Raw genomic sequence first — 16,604 nt, forward strand, 5'->3', positions numbered from 1 at the left:
CGCTGATTGGCTGCCGCGGGGGCGGCGCCGCTTGGCTGCCCGGAGGGCCGCGCTGATTGGCTCGCGGGAGCCACGTGGTGTATAGCGCCCCGCCCGCGCCCTTGGCCGAACCCGGAAGGGCGTCACGCGTCACGCGCACGTCACATCCGGCCCCTTCCGGGCCGATTTTATTGGTCCGTTCCCCCCCCCTCCCCCCAGGGGGCGGGGCTTGCGGCCGGGGCAGCGGCCAATGGGGGAGCAGGAAGCGAGGTCAGCGAAAGGGCGGCCAATGAGGGGCGGGAAATGGGGCGGGGCGCGCAGCAGCCAATGGGAGGAGGGCGTTGGTCCAGGAAGTCGCCGCCGATTGGTTGGGGGAGGGTTCGGCCCGTTGGGGGGGGGGCGGGGATTGGCCAAGGATGTCACGTGGGCGGGCAATGAGAGGCTGCGGTTGGCCAATGAGGGCGGGGGATCGGCCAATGAGAGCCTGGGGCTGGATCCGATTGGCCAATGGGGAGGAAGGAGCCGCACGGGAAGTGACGTCAGCAAAGATGGCCCCCGGGGGGGGGACCCCACCAATAGGAGGGGAGGCGGGCAGCCAATCGGGGGGGGGTGGGGGCAGGCAGCCAATCAGGAAACAGGGTGGGGCAGGCAGCCAATCAGGAGGCAGGCCAAGGAGCCAAAATGGTGGCCAGCTGCCAATTGGGGGGGGCGGGGGTCACGTGACGGGCAGCCAAGATGGCCGACGGTTGGCGGGGCAGCCAAGATGGCCACCGTGGCCTCCTGGTAGCCAACTCCCCCCCAGCTGGTGGCCACCCCAAGGGGGGGAGGGGGAGGGGGGCACCCACCAGCCCAAGATGGCCACCAGCCAAGATGGCCACCGCTTCGCCAGGGTCTGCTGGCCAAGATGGCCGCCGCCCCTCGGTAGCCAACCCCCCCAGGATGGTAGCCACCGCCCCGCGGCAGCCACCACACCTTGAGGCGTGCAACCAAGCCCCCGGCCGCCACTGCCGCGCGGCCACCAACCACCCAAGATGGCCACCAGGCAAGATGGCCACCCGTTCTTGGTAGCCAAACCCCCCCCAGATGGTAGCCACCACCCCCACGGCCACCATTTCATGATGGTGGACCAGCCAAGAGCACGACCGCCATTTTGCGAAGGCCAACAAAGACGCCGACCGCCATTTTGTGAAGGCCAACCGAGAGGACGGCCACCATTTTATGCCGCTCCGCCCGCCAAGATGGCCGCCAACCAAGATGGCCGCCATTTCTCGGTAGCCACAGCCCCGAAGACGGTGGCCCGGCCCCTCCTACATCTTCTTCAGCCTCCCCTCCAGCGCCTCCAGCTCGGCCATGACCTCGCGGGGCAGGTCCTCGCCGAAGTTCTCCTCGTAGTAGGCCCGCAGCTCGCGCGCCTCCTGCTCCCAGAAGTCCTTGCGCACCTCGAAGAGCTGCCGGTGGGCCACCCCGGGGAGCCCCCGGAGGTCCAAGGCCCCCTCGCGGGGCACCCACCCCACGGGGGTGGCCTGGGCGGTGTCTTCTCCTTCCACCCGGCCGAAGATCCAGGCGAGGACGCGGGCGTTGTGGCCGAAGCCCGGCCACAGGAAGTGACGCGGGCGGGCGGGGTCGCGCAGGAACCAATTGACGTGGAAGAGGCGGGGCAAGCGGGCCCCCGCCCGCTCGCCCACCGCTAGCCAGTGGGCCAGGTAGCGCCCGGCGTTGTAGCCGAAGAAGGGCCGCATGGCGAAGGGGTCGTGGAGGAGGCGGCGGCCTGCGGGGAAGGGGGGGGGGGGCGTGGTTAAGAAGGGCACCACGGGATTGGTCGAGAGGGTGATGAGGTCACTTGACGTAGTTATGGGGTCTCGGGACGCCATTGTACGATTTTGGGGGGTTTGGGGGTTTTTAGGTGGAAATAGGGAGTTATGGGGTTGGTGGACACGGTTATGGGGTGGTAGAACGTGGTTATGGGGTCGGAAGACAGAGGTACGGGATTGGTCGGGAGGGCGATGAGGTCATCAGACGTAGTTATGGGGTCTCGGGGTGTCATTGTACGATTTTGGTGGGTTTGGGGGTTTTTAGGTGGGAAGATGGAGTTATGGGGTTGGTGGACACGGTTATGGGGTGGTAGAGCGTGGTTATGGGGTCGGAAGATGGAGGTACGGGATTGGTCGGGAGGGTGATGAGGTCATCAGATGTAGTTATGGGGTCTGGGGACGTCATTGGACGATTTTGGGGCGTTTTGGGGTTTTTAGGGGGGAAGATGGCGTCACGGCGTTGGTGGACATGGTTATGGGGTGGTAGAATGTGGTTATGGGGTTGGAAGACGGAGGTACGGGATTGGTCGAGAGGGTGATGAGGTCATCAGACGTGGTTATGGGGTCTCGGGGTGTCATTGTACGATTTTGGTGGGTTTGGGGGTTTTTAGGTGGGAAGATGGAGTTATGGCGTTGGTGGACACGGTTATGGGGTGGTAGAACGTGGTTATGGGGTTGGAAGATGGAGGTACGGGATTGGTCGAGAGGGCGATGAGGTCATCAGACGTAGTTATGGGGTCTAGGGGTGTCATTTTATGATTTGGGGTGGTTTTGGGGTTTTTCGGTGGAAATAGGGACTTATGGGGTTGGTGGACACCCTTGTGGGGTGGCAGAACGTGGTTATGGGGTCAACCACCTCCAGGGTTCCGGGGACGCCGCGGCCATCGCTGCCGGGACCAAAGCTTCTCGAGGACCTCGGGGGGCCAATGGGGGACCTGGGAGGACCCCGGTGGACCAATGGGGGACCCCGGAGGACCCACGGGGGACCTACCCTTGTGCTCGGCGGCGGCGGTGGCCTCGCTCCTCATGGCGCTGCCCACGAAGACCCCGTGGCGCCAGTTGAAGGCCTCGTAGACCAGCGGCACCCCTGGGGACCAGAAGGTGACACCGATGACGTCATCAGGAGGACAATCGGGGGGAGGGGACACCCCAAAAAAAGGGGGTGGGGCTCACCTTCCGGTCTCCGCCCCCCGAAGATGATGGCGTCGATGGGGACGCCCTCGGGGTCCTCCCACGCCGGGTCCATGATGGGGCACTGGTGGGCCGGGGCGCAGAAGCGGGAGTTGGGGTGGGCGCAGGGCTGGGGGTCGCCTGGTTTTGGGGCCAAAAACGGCGTTAACGGGACCGGGGGAGGTGACGTCGGCGGGGGGGAGGAGGGGGCGGAGCTTACCGGGGGTCCAGGGCTGGCCCAACCAGGAGGTGAGGGTGACGCCGGGGGGCAGGGGTTGGTCGATGCCCTCCCAGAAGACGCCGCCGTCGCTGGTGTGGCCGACGTTGGTGAAGATGGTGTTGCGGGCGACGGTGGCCATGGCGTTGGGGTTGGTGCGCTCCGAGGTCCCCGGCGCCACCCCGAAGAAGCCGCTCTCGGGGTTGATGGCCCGCAGGCGGCCTGGGGGGGAGGGGGCGGGGGGGCGTGAGGACACGTCGGGGACGTCGCGAGGGGGTTTAGAAGGTGAGGGGTGGGGTGGGTTGAGAAGATGGCGGTGGGAAGCGTTAAGGAGATCAAAATATGGAGAGCCACCATTAAGAAGACCAAAATATGGAGATCCACCAAGTTGGGGGCATCACGGGTGGAAGGTTTGGGGTTTTGGAGGTCCAAGAACCCAAATGTTCATGGTCACCATGAAGAAGCCAACCAAGAAGACCCCAAAACCCAACCACCCATGGTCATGATGAAGAAGAAGACCCAAAAACCCATGGTCGCCATGAAGAGGAAGACCAAAAACCACCAAAATATGGAGATCCACCAAGTTGGGGACATCAGGGGTGGAAGGTTTGGGGTTCTGGAGGTCCAAGAACCCAAATGTCCGTGGTCACCATGAAGAAGCCGACCAAGAAGACCCCAAAACCCAAGTGTCCATGGTCATCATGAAGAAGAAGACCCCGAAACCCATGGTCGTCATGAAGAGGAAGACCAAGAAGAACCAAAATATGGAGATCCACCAACTTCAGGACATCAGGGATGGGGGTTTTGGGGTTTCGGAGGTCCAAGAACCCAAATATTCATGGTCACCATGAAGAAGCCGACCAAGAAGACCCCAAAACCCATGGTCAACATGAAGAGGAAGACCAAGAAGAACCAAAATATGGAGATCCACCAACTTCAGGACATCAAGGATGGAAGTTTTGGGGTCTTTGAGATCCAAGAACCCAAATATTCATGGTCACCATGAAGAAGCCGACCAAGAAAATCCCAAAACCCATAGTCAACATGAAGAGGAAGACCAAAAACCACCAAAATATGGAGATCCACCAACTTCAGGACATCAGGGATGGAAGTTTTGGGGTCTTTGAGATCCAAGAACCCAAATATTCATGGTCACCATGAAGAAGCCAACCAAGAAGACCCCAAAACCCAAGTGTCCATGGTCATCATGAAGAAGAAGACCCCTAAACCCATGGTCAACATGAAGAGGAAGACCTCAAGAAGAACCAAAATACGGAGATCCACCAACTTCAGGACATCAGGGATGGAAGTTTTGGGGTCTTGGAGGTCCAAGAACCCAAATGTTCATGGTCACCATGAAGACGACGACCAAGAAGACCCCAAAACCCGAAACCCGGTGGCCGGCCAGGAGAAGGCCCGGGCGGGAGGCCCACCTTCGGCGTCGAACTTCATCCAGGCGATGTCGTCGCCCACGCAGTGGACGCGCCAGCCGGGCAGGGCGGGGCTCATCATGGCCAGGTTGGTCTTGCCGCAGGCGCTGGGGAAGGCGGCGGCCATGTAGCGCTTGCGGCCGCTCGGGGACGTCACCCCCAGGATCTGGGGGGGGAAGGAGAAGGGACCGAGGTGGTCACCGGGACGGGGGGACACCGACGACGGGGGGGGGACACGGACCCCAAAGGTTCCCCCCCCCCCCACCGCTCCCGGAAGTAGCCAAAACCGGCGGGAGTTGGCCCAAAACGGAGAGCCTGCTCTGGGCTGCGCCACGATGGCCGCCGTGGAGGCACCGAAAGCACCCCCAGAAACCCAAACCCACCAGAAATGGCCCCAAACCCACCAAGAACCCACCACAAACACCCCCGGAACCCCAAAACCCACCATGAACGGCCCCAAAAGCACCCCCAGAACCCCAAACCCACCAGGAACGGCCCCAAAACCCACCAGGAACCCACCACAAAGACCCCCGGAACCCCAAACCTACCAGAAATGGCCCCAAAACCCACCAGGAACCCACCACAAACACCCCCAGAACACGAAATCCACCAGAAATGGCCCCAAACCCACCAGGAATGGCCCCAAACCCACCGGATATGGCCCCAAACCCACCAGGAACCCACCACAAAGACCCCCAGAACCCCAAACCCACCAGGAACAGCCCCAAAAACACTGAAAATGGCCCCAAACCCACCAGGAACAGCCCCAAATCCACCGGAAATGGCCCCAAACCCACCAGTAACCCACCACAAATACCCCCAAAACCCCAAACCCACTGGAAATGGCCCCAAACCCACCAGGAACGGCCCCAAATCCACCAGGAACCCACCACAAACACCCCCAGAACCCCAAATCCACCGGAAATGGCCCGAAACCCACCGGGAATGGCCCCAAAACCCAAGGTGGACAACCCCAAGAAGCCCCCCAAACCCTCCTGATCTTCTCCAAAACCCACAGTCTGCTCCCGTCCACCAGGATGACCACCGAGAACCCAACAAGACCACCCGGAGACCCCAAAACACGTCCGAAAAGCCCCGAAAACCAGCGGGACAGCCCCAAAACGAGGAAGAAAGCCCCAAAAAGAAGGGATCCGCCCCCAAAAGGCTCCCTAAACCCACCTGATCTTCTCCAAAACCCACAATTCTCTCCCATCCACCCGGATGTCCACTGAGAACCCAAGAAGACCACCCGGAGACCCCAAAACACGTCCAAAACGCCCCAAAAAAGAATGCGACCACCCCAAAAAGCAAAGGAAAACCCTGAAAAGAAGGGATCCGCCCCCAAAACCCGCTTAAACCCACCTGATCTTCTCCAAAACCCACAATTCACTCCCCTCCACCAGGATGACCACCGAGAACCCAAGGAGACCACCCAGAGACCCCAAAACACGTCTGAAACGCCCCGAAAAAGAACGGGGCCACCCCAAAAAGCAGAGGAAAACCCCAAAAAGAACGGATCCGCCCCAAAAAGCTCTCTAAACCTACCTGACCTTCTCCAAAACCCACAATTCACTCCCCTTCACCAGGATGTCCACTGAAAACCCAAGAAGACCACCCGGAGACCCCAAAACACGTCTGAAACGCCCCGAAAAACAGCAGGATCACCCCAAAAAGCACAAGAAAACCCCAAAAAGAAGAGATCCACCCCAAAAACCCGCTTAAACCCACCTGATCTTCTCCAAAACCCACAATTCACTCCCCTCCACCCGGATGTCCACTGAGAACCCAAGGAGACCACCCGGAGACCCCAAAACACGTCCGAAACGCCCCGAAAAAGAACGCGACCACCCCAAAAAGCAGAGGAAAACCCCGAAAAGAAGGGATCCGTCCCCAAAACCCCCGTCCCACCAGCATGTGCTCGGCCAGCCAGCCCTCGTCGCGGGCCATGCGGGAGGCGATGCGCAGGGCGAAGCACTTCTTGCCCAGCAGCGAGTTGCCCCCGTAGCCGCTGCCGTAGGAGATGATCTCGCGGCGGTCGGGGACGTGGGCCACCAGGGTCCTCTCAGGGTCGCAGGGCCACCCGTTGACCAAAGGCTCTTCAAGAGATCGGGGGGGGCGTCAAACCGGGGGGTTTGTGGGGTTTTGGGGTGTCCCCGAGGTCCCCCACCACCACCCCGGGGCTCACCGCGGAGGGGCAGGGGCCGGCCGACGGAGTGGAGGCAGCGGACGAAGTCGCCGCGGGCCAGCGCGGGGAGGAGGTGGTGGCCCACGCGGGTCATGATGCGCATGGAGGCCACGACGTAGGGCGAGTCGGTGAGCTGCACGCCCAGCTTGGCCAGCGGGGACGACGGGGGGCCCATGCTGAAGGGGATGACGTACATGGTGCGGCCTGCGGGGACAAGGTGGGGGGGGGGACCCCGAAAAGGGGGCGGGGGAGACCCCAAAAAAGGGGTTGAGGAAGGAGAAGGCCCCAAAAAGGGGCTGAGGAAGGAGAAGGCTTGGAGATCCCAAAAAAGGGTTGAGGAAGAAGACCCCAAAAGCAGTTGAGAAAGGAGAAGAAGTGGAGACCCCAAAAAGGGTTGAGGAAGAAGACCCCAAAAAGGACTGAGTTGAAGGCTTGGAGACCCCAAAAAGGGCTGAGGAAGGAGGAGAGGTGGAGACCCCAAAAAGGGCTGAGTTGAAGGCTTGAAGACCCCAAAAAGGGCTGAGGAAGGAGAAGGCCCCGAAAAGGGTTGAGGAAGGAGGAGATGTGGAGATCCCAAAAAGAGTTGAAGACAGGGAGACCCCAAAAAGGTTGAGGAAGAAGACCCCAAAAAGGGCTGAGTTGAAGGCTTGGAGACCCCAAAAAAGGGCTGAGGAAGGAGAAGGCTTGGAGATCCCAAAAAAGGGTCGAGGAAGGAGACCCCAAAAAAGGGTTGAGGAAGGAGAAGAGGTGGAGACCCCAAAAAAGGGTTGAGTTGAAGGCTTGGAGACCCCAAAAAGAGCTGAAGAAGGAGGAGACCCCAAAAGAAGTTGAGGAAGAAGATGTGGAGACCCCAAAAAGGGTTGAGGAAGGAGAAGGCTTGGAGACCCCAAAAAAGGGTTGAGTGTAGACCCCAAAAGCAGTTGAGGAAGGAGAAGAGGTGGAGACCCCAAAAAGGTTGAGGAAGGAGACCCCAAAAAGGGCTGAGTTGAAGGCTTGGAGACCCCAAAAAGGGCTGCGGAAGGAGGAGAGGCGGAGACCCCATAAAAGCCTGAAGCGAAGACCCCAAACCCACGGCATTTTGGGGTGGCCAGAGGCCAAACCGATAGGATTTTAGGATTCCCCCCCCCTTCCTTTCTTTTGTAGGGTTTTCACCCCCCTCTTCCTGTCTTTTGTAGGGTTTTTCCCCTCTTTCTTTCTTTTATGGGATTTTTCTCCCGTTCATAGGATTTTTCTGTTTCTTTCTTTTATAGGATTTTTCCCCTCCTCCTTTCTTTTATAGCATTTTTCTTCTCTTTTCCCTCCTCCTTCCTTTTATAGGATTTTCCCCCTCTTTCCTTTTTTTACAGGGTTTTTTCCGCTCTTCTTTTTAGGGTTTTTTCCTCTCTTTCTTCCTTTTATAGGATTTTCCTCTTTTGCTTTCTTTTATGGGATTTTTTCCGCTCTTCCTTTTAGGGTTTTCCCCTTTCTTTCTTTCATAGGGTTTTCCCCTCTTCTTTTCTTTTATAGGATTTTCTCCTTCTTCTTTCTTTTATAGGATTTTCCCCTTTCTTTCTTTTATAGGGTTTTTTCCTCTCTTTCTTTCTTTTATAGGGCCTTTTTCCTTCTTCTTTTATAGGGTTTGTTCCCCCATTCTTTCTTTCTTTCTTAGGGTTTTTCCCCCTTTCTTTCTTTCTTAGGATTTTTCCCCCTTTCTTTCTTTCATAGGGCTTTTTCCCTTCTTCTTTTATAGGGTTTTTTCCCCCATTCTTTCTTCTGTAGGATTTTCCCCTCTTTCTTTCTTTTATAGGATTTTCCCCCTCTTTCTTTTGTAGGATTTTCCCCCTTTCTTTTGTAGGATTTTCCCCCCCTTTCTTTTGTAGGATTTTCCCCCTCTTTCTTTTGTAGGATTTTCCCCCTCTTTCTTTTGTAGGATTTTCCCCCTCTTTCTTTTGTAGGATTTTCCCCCCCTTTCTTTTGTAGGATTTTCCCCCCCTTTCTTTTGTAGGATTTTCCCCCCCTTTCTTTTGTAGGATTTTCCCCCCCTTTCTTTTGTAGGATTTTCCCCCCCTTTCTTTTGTAGGATTTTCTCTTTTGTAGGATTTTCTCCTCTTTTTCTTTTATAAGGTATTTTCCCTCATTCTTTCTTTCTTCTGTAGGATTTTCCCCCCCTTTCTTTCTTCTGTAGGATTTTCCCCCCCTTTCTTTCTTCTGTAGGATTTTCCCCCCCTTTCTTTCTTCTGTAGGATTTTCCCCCTCTTTCCTTCTTTTATAGGGTTTTGCCCCTCTTTCCTTCTTTTATAGGGTTTTCCCCCTTTCTTTTATAGGATTTTCACCTCTTTGTTTCTTTTATAGGATTTTCCCCTCCTTGTTTTATAGGGTTTTTCCCCTCATTCTTTCTTTCCTTTTACAGGATTTTCTCTTCTATCTTTTATAGGATCTTTCCCCCTCTTTCTTTTATAGGATTTCTCCCCTTTTGGGATTTTTTTTACGGGATTGCCCACCTTCCATGCAGCCCGGGAAGCGCTCCTGCACGGCCCTCTCCAGCTCGGCGGGGCTCATCCAGTTGCCCAGCTGGGGGGCCCCGTTTTGGGGTCGGGGGGGGACGGCGTCCCGCTCCCGCTCCGTCACCAGCACCGTGCGGCCCTCCACCCGCGCCACGTCCCGCGGGTCCGTGCGCGCCAGCCAGCTGCGGGGACACGGGGACAATAGGGTCGGACCCCACCCCCCCGGGGGGTCCCGAAACCCCAAAAGGGCCCTAAAGGTTTTTTTGAAGGGGTTGAGAATCCCAAAAAGACCCCGAAAGACCCGGAAGTCCCCAAAAAGGGACCCAAAAGTTAACCTTGAATTACTTGAGAACCCGAAAAAGGACCCAAAAGACCCCAAAAGGGACCCAAAAGACCCCAAAAGGGACCCAAAAGACCCCAAAAGGGACCCAAAAATTAATCTAGAATTACCTGAGAACCCCAAAAGGGACCCAAAAGACCCCAAAACCAACCCAAAAGTTAACCTTGAATTACTTGAGAACCCCAAAAAGGACCCAAAAGACCCCAAAAAGGACCCAAAAGACCCCAAAAAGGACCCAAAAGACCCCAAAAAGGACCCAAAAATTAATCTAGAATTACTTGAGAACCCCAAAAGGGACCCAAGAGACCCCAAAAGGGACCCAAGAGACCCCAAAAGGGACCCAAGAGACCCCAAAAGGGACCCAAGAGACCCCAAAAGGGACCCAAAAGTTCCCCTTGAATTACCTGAGAACCCCAAAAGCAACCAAAAGACCCCAAAAGGGACCCGAAAATTAACCATGAATTACTTGAGACCCCCAAAAGGGACCCAAAAGACCCCAAAAATTAACCTTGAATTACCTGAGAACCCCAAAATGAACCCAAAAGACCCCAAAAGCGACCCTAACGACCCCAAAAGGGACCCAAAATTTCCCCCTGAATTATCTGAGAACCACAAAGGGACCCAAAAGACCCCAAAAAGGACCCAAAAGACCCCAAAAAGGACCCAAAAGACCCCAAAAAGGACCCAAAAGACCCCAAAAAGGACCCAAAAGACCCCAAAAAGGACCCAAAAGACCCCAAAAAGGACCCAAAAGACCCCAAAAAGGACCCAAAAGACCCCAAAAAGGACCCAAAAATTAACCGAGAATTACTTGCGAACCCCAAAAGGTTCTCCCCAAAAACTCGAGATCCCCCCCCAGATTTTTATAGGATCGCCCCAAGATTTTGTACGATCCCCCCCGAATTTTTACGGGTCCTTCCCCCCACATTTTAAGGGATTCCCCCCTAAATTTTTATAGGATCCCCCCAAGATATTTATGGGTTTTTCCCCCCAAATCTTATAAGATCCCCCCCCAGTTTTATAGGATCGCCCCCCAAACCTTATAGGATCGCCCCCAAATTTCCTAGGACCGCCCCCGAGTTTTTATGGGCCCTTCCCCCCCAATTTTACAGAATCCCCCCCCAATTTTATAGGATTGCCCCCAAACTTTATAGGATCGCCCCCAAATTTTTACGGGTCCTTCCCCCCAAATTTTATGGGATTCCCCCCCCCCAATTTTATAGGATTCTCTCCAAAAGCTTATAGCATTCCCTCCAAATTTTATAGGATCGCCCCCAAATTTTTTAGGTTCTTCCCCCCAAACTTTATAGGATCGCCCCCAGAACTTTATGGGTTCGTCCCCCCAAATTTTTATAGGATCGCCCCCAAATTTTTACGGGTCCTTCCCCCCAAATTTTACAGAATCCCCCCCCCAGTTTTATAGGATCGCCCCCAAATTTTTATGGGTTCTTCCCCCCAAATTTTGCAGCATCCCCCCCAAATTTCCTAGCACTGTCCCCAAATTTTTATAGGTTCTTCCCCCCAAACTTTTATAGGATTTCCCCCAAACTTTATAGGATCACCCCAAACTTTTATGGGTCCTTCCCCCCAAATTTTATGGGATTCCCCCCCCCCCAATTTTATAGGATTCCCTCCAAAACCTTATAGGATTCCCCCCAAACTTTATAGGATCGCCCCCAAAACCTTATAGGATCCCCCCAAAACTTCATGGGACCGCCCCCTAATTTTTATGGGTCCTTCCCCCCAAATTTTACAGAATCCCCCCCCCAATTTTATAGGATTGCCCCCAAAACCTTATAGGATCGCCCCCAAATTTTTACAGGTCCTTCCCCCCAAATTTTACAGGATTCCCCCCCCAGTTTTATAGGATTGCCCCCAAAACCTTATAGGATCGCCCCCAAATTTCCTAGGACCGTCCCCGAATTTTTATGGGTCCTTCCCCCCAAATTTTATAGAATCCCCCCCCAAAACTTTATAGGTTCTTCCCCCCAAATTTTACGGGATCTCCCCCAAATTTTTATAGGATCCCCCCCAAATTTCATAGGATCCCCCCCAAATTTTTATGGGTCCTTCCCCCCACGTTTTAAGGGATTCCCCCCTAAATTTTTATAGGATTCCCCCCAAAATATTTATGGGTTTTTCCCCCCAAATCTTATAGGATCCCCCCCAATTTTATAGGATTACCCCCAAAACCTTATAGGATCACCCCCCAAACTTCCTAGGACCACCCCCAAATTTTTTAGGTTCTTCCCCCCAAATTTTACAGAATCCCCCCCCAGTTTTATAGGATCGCCCCCAAAACCTTATAAGATTCCCTCGAAACTTTATAGGATCGCCCCCAAAACTTTGTAGGATCCCCCCCAAATTTCCTAGGACCGCCCCCGAATTTTTACGGGTCCTTCCCCCCAAATTTTACGGGATGCCCCCCCCCAAATTTTATAGGATTCCCTCCAAAACCTTATAGGATTCCCCCCAAACTTTATAGGATCGCCCCAAAACCTTACAGGATCGCCCCCAAATTTTATGGCATCCCCCCCAAAGTTTTACAGGTCCTTCCCCCCGAATTTTAAGCCCCCCCCCCGTAAATTTCGGGCCCCCCCCGCACTCACCAGTTCTCATACTTGGGCAGGGGCAGCAGCAGGCCCTCCTGGCGCAGCCCCTCCAGCAGGGCGCTGCCCTCGGCGGCGGAGCCGTCGCAGAGCCGCACGGCGCGGGGCCGGCACAGCCGCGCCCCCTCCTCCACGAAGGCCCGCGCCGGGGGGGGCAGCGCCGACAGGGCCCCCCCGTGCAGCCCCCGCCTGCGGGGAAAAGAAACAGAATTTAAAAAAAAATATAAAAATAAAAAAATAAAAATTAAAAAATAAAAAATTTAAACATTTAAAAATTTAAACATTTAAATTAAAAAATTAAAAAATTAAAAAATTAAAAAATTAAAAATCTAAAAACTAAAAAATCTAAAAACTTAAGAACTTAAACATTTAAAAATTTAAACATTTAAATTAAAAAAATAAAAAATTAAAAAATTAAAAATCTAAAAACTAAAAAATCTAAAAACTTAAGAACTTAAACATTTAAAAATTTAAACATTTAAATTAAAAAATTAAAAAATTAAAAAATTAAAAATCTAAAAACTAAAAAATCTAAAAACTTAAGAACTTAAACATTTAAAAATTTAAACATTTAAATTAAAAAAATAAAAAATTAAAAAATTAAAAATCTAAAAACTAAAAAATCTAAAAACTTAAGAACTTAAACATTTAAAAATTTAAACATTTAAATTAAAAAATTAAAAAATTAAAAAATTAAAAATCTAAAAACTAAAAAATCTAAAAACTTAAGAACTTAAACATTTAAAAATTTAAACATTTAAATTAAAAAATTAAAAAATTAAAAAATTAAAAATTAAAAATCTAAAAACTAAAAAATCTAAAAACTTAAGAACTTAAACGTTTAAAAACTTAAACATTTAAATTAAAAAATTAAAAAATTAAAAAATTAAAAAATTAAAAAATTAAAAAATTAAAAAATTAAAAATCTAAAAACTTAAGAACTTAAACATTTAAAAATTTAAATATTTAAATTAAAAAATTAAAAAAATTAAAAAATCAAAAATTAAAAAATTAAAAAACCTAAAAACCTAAAAATTTAAAAACAAGAATTTAAAAATTTAAAAACATTAAAAATTTTAAAAATTAAAAAACTTTAAAAAATTTAAAGAGTTTAAAAAATTTAAAAAACGGGGCAAAAAAGGGAAGAAACGGGGAAAAAGCAGCCAGGTCATCGCCCCCCCCTCTCGCCCCCCCCTGCGGTGGCCTTTGGCCCCTGGGGGATGCTGGGAAGTGGCCCCGTGCCCCCCCCCCCTTTGTGACCCCCCCCTCCCCCCCCCCTTGGTGGCCGCTGCGGGGGGCAAAGGGCGAGGGGACGTGGACGCCCCGCTGACCCCCCCCCCCCCGTGCTGCCCTATAAACGCCCCCCATGGGGGCGCTATGGGGCCCCACAGACCCCCCCCCACCCCACAGACCCCCCCCGACCCCACAGACCCCCCCCCGACCCCCCCCGACCCTAAATGGTCCCCAAAATCCCATAACCCCCCCCCAAACCCCACACAGCTCCTGTACCCCCACAGCCCCCCCACCCCCCCCGTGACCCTGTATCTCCCCCCAAACAACCCCGTACGGCCCCAAAATCCCCCTATCTTCCCCCAAAAACCCACACGCCCCCCAAAACCCCACGTAACCCCAAAATCCCAATGTATTCGCCCAAAAGAACCCCATACCTCCCCCCAAACAACCCTAAATCACCCCAAACAACCCCATACAGCTCCTAAAACCCCACAGAACCCCAAAATCCCAATATCTTCCCCCAAAAACCCACACGCCCCCCAAAACAACGCCGTTTATCCCCGAAAACCCCACATAACCCCAAAATCCCGGTATCTTCCCCCAAACAACCCCTTATTACCCCCAAACCCCCACGTTTCTCCCCAAAACAACTCCAAAACCCCACATATCCCCCACACAGCCCCAAAATCCCACTATCTCCCCCCAAAACCCCCCTACAGCCCCAAAATCCCGTTATCTCCCCCCAAAACCCCACTATCCTCCCCCATTCAGCACCAAAACCCCCCTATTTCCCCCCAAAACCCCGCTATTTCCCCCCAAAACCCCCACACAACCCCAAAATCCCACTATTTTCCCCCAAAACCCCACTACTTCCCCCCATAGCCCCAAAATCCCACTATTTTCTCCCAAAACCCCCCTGTAGCCCCCAAATCTCCCCATCTACCCCCAAAATCCCCCTATCCCCCCCAAATCCCCCCCACAGTCCCAAAACCCCCCTACCTCCCCCCAAAACCCCCCCACGGCCCCAAAACCCCGCTATTTTCCCCCAAAACCCCACACAGCCCTCAAAACCCCCGTACGGCCCCCAAAACCCCACTATCCTCCCTCCTACAGCCCCAAAACCCCGCTGTCTCACCCCAAAACCCCTCTGTAGCCCCCAAATCTCCTTGTCTACCCCCAAAACCCCCCCACAGTCCCAAAATCCCACTATTTTCCCCCAAACCCCCCCCACAGCCCCAAACTCCCCCCCAGCCCCAAAATCCCCCTCTCTGCCCCCCAAACCCCCCCCCAGCCCCCCAAAAGGGCCCCAAAATCCCGCTATCTTCCCCCAAACCCCCCCCCCAGCCCCAAAATCCCCCTTTTTTCCCCCAAAACCCACCCGAAGCCCCGCAAGCAGCCGATCGCTTTCTGCATCTCCGCGTCCCCCCCCCCCCCCTCCCCCCTCGCGGCTCCCTTTTACCTCCTGGGGGGGGAAGGACCCCAGGATCCGGGTGGCACCCATGGGTGGGGGTGGGGGAGGGGCACCCATGGGTGGGGGTGGGGTGGGGGGAGGGGGCGGGGACCCTCCAAGCCCGGCCCCTGGGTGATGAACCCCCCCCCCCCCCCCCCCGGTGGCTGTGAACTCCCCCCCGGTTCCCTCCCTAAACCCGACCCTGACCAAAAAAAACACCTCGAAGCCATCAAAAAGCCCCGGTTCTGACGAAAAAAAGCGTTAAAAGCCCCAAAAAAGCCGATTCCGGGGTTTTTTTACCTCACGTTTCGCCGCCCGGAGCCGCCGCTGCGCCCCCGCCGCCATTTTGTGGCCCCCTGAGGGCAGCCCCCGCCCCCTTTTTCCTCTCTTTTTTCCCCTTTTTTTCCCTTTTTTCCCCTTTTTTCGCCCCTTTTCCCCTTCTTTTCCCCTCCGGGGGCTGGCCCTGGGTGCTTCCGGCGGGGTTAATTAGCCGGTTGTTAATTAAAGGCGCTAATTAAGCTCAGGGCGCTAATGGCGGCGCTGGGGCTCCCCTCAGGAGCCTGAGGGGGGGGGGGGCGGGAAGGGCGGGAAGGCGGCGCGCATGCGCAGTGCGCGAAAGCGAGGGCACGGCGCGGGTAAGGGCAAGGCTCTGCGCATGCGCGGCGCCCGCCTGGCGGCTTCAGGGAGGGGGAGCGCGCATGCGCGGCGGCGTGGCGTGAGGGCACGGGGGCGCCGCCATTTTGTGGGGGTGGGAGGGGGCGTGGCTTCTTCATATTAATGAGCTTTGGGCGTGTTAATGAGGGGTTATGAATATTGGGTCGGGTGGAGATGACCCGAGGGGGGTTGGGTGGGGTGGAGGTGACCCAAGGTTGGGTTGAGATGACCCAAGGGGTGTTGGGTTGGGTGGAGATGCCCCAAGGGTGGGTGGAGATGACCCAAGGGTTGGGTGGAGATGACCCAAGGGGCGTTGGGTTGGGTTGAGGTGACCCAAAGGGGGTTGGGTTGGTTGGAGGTGACCCAAGGGGGGTTGGGTTGGGTGGAGATGACCCAAGGGGGGTTGGGTTGGGTGGAGATGCCCCAAGGGTTGGGTGGAGATGCCCCAAGGGTTGGGTGGAGATGCCCCAAGGGTTGGGTGGAGATGACCCAAGGGTTGGGTGGAGATGACCCAAGGGGCGTTGGGTTGGGTTGAGGTGACCCAAAGGGGGTTGGGTTGGTTGGAGGTGACCCAAGGGGGGTTGGGTTGGGTGGAGATGACCCAAGGGGGGTTGGGTTGGGTGGAGATGCCCCAAGGGTTGGGTGGAGATGCCCCAAGGGTTGGGTGGAGATGCCCCAAGGGTTGGGTGGAGATGCCCCAAGGGGGGTTGGGTTGGGTTGAGGTGACCCAAGGGGGGTTGGGTTGGGTGGAGATGCCCCAAGGGTTGGGTTGAGATGCCCCAAGGGTTGGGTGGAGATGACCCAAGGGGGGTTGGGTTGGGTTGAGGTGACCCAAGGGGGGTTGGGTTGGGTGGAGATGCCCCAAGGGTTGGGTTGAGATGCCCCAAGGGTTGGGTGGAGATGACCCAAGGGGGGTTGGGTTGGGTTGAGGTGACCCAAGGGGGGTTGGGTTGGGTGGAGATGCCCCAAGGGTGGGTGGAGATGACCCAAGGGGGGTTGGGTTGGGTGGAGATGACCCAAGGGGGGTTGGGTTGGGTGGAGAT

At 54.5% G+C, this 16,604-nt stretch overlaps 1 protein-coding gene and 1 long non-coding RNA gene across 5 annotated transcripts; one reads left to right on the forward strand and one right to left on the reverse strand.

Annotated features, from left to right (window-relative positions):
• Positions 1–1,160: 1,160 nt before the first annotated feature.
• On the reverse strand, positions 1,161–15,430 carry PCK2 (phosphoenolpyruvate carboxykinase 2, mitochondrial). Of its 4 annotated transcripts, none has more exons than XM_083814944.1 (10): positions 15,208–15,430; positions 12,225–12,413; positions 9,273–9,457; positions 6,793–6,996; positions 6,516–6,703; positions 4,611–4,773; positions 3,181–3,399; positions 2,964–3,101; positions 2,782–2,877; positions 1,161–1,747 (listed from the first exon to the last, which is right to left on the reverse strand). In XM_083814944.1, the coding sequence occupies exons 3-10, from the start codon at positions 9,328–9,330 to the stop codon at positions 1,287–1,289; spliced, it is 1,527 nt and encodes a 508-aa protein (XP_083671070.1). In that variant the 5' UTR covers positions 9,331–9,457; positions 12,225–12,413; positions 15,208–15,430; the 3' UTR covers positions 1,161–1,286. The 4 variants fall into 4 exon arrangements, with proteins under 4 accessions (XP_083671070.1, XP_083671071.1, XP_083671069.1 ...); XM_083814945.1 differs by lacking the exon at positions 15,208–15,430 and adding an exon at positions 14,917–14,967; XM_083814943.1 differs by lacking the exon at positions 15,208–15,430 and adding an exon at positions 14,836–14,932.
• On the forward strand, positions 3,299–4,432 carry LOC310888370. Its single transcript, XR_014575890.1, has 2 exons — positions 3,299–3,423; positions 3,463–4,432. It is a non-coding gene; the product is annotated as an uncharacterized lncRNA (long non-coding RNA).
• Positions 15,431–16,604: the final 1,174 nt, after the last annotated feature.

This window comes from Anser anser (assembly GCF_964211835.1).
Source record: "Anser anser genome assembly, chromosome: 34".
Taxonomy (NCBI): Eukaryota; Metazoa; Chordata; class Aves; order Anseriformes; family Anatidae; genus Anser; species Anser anser.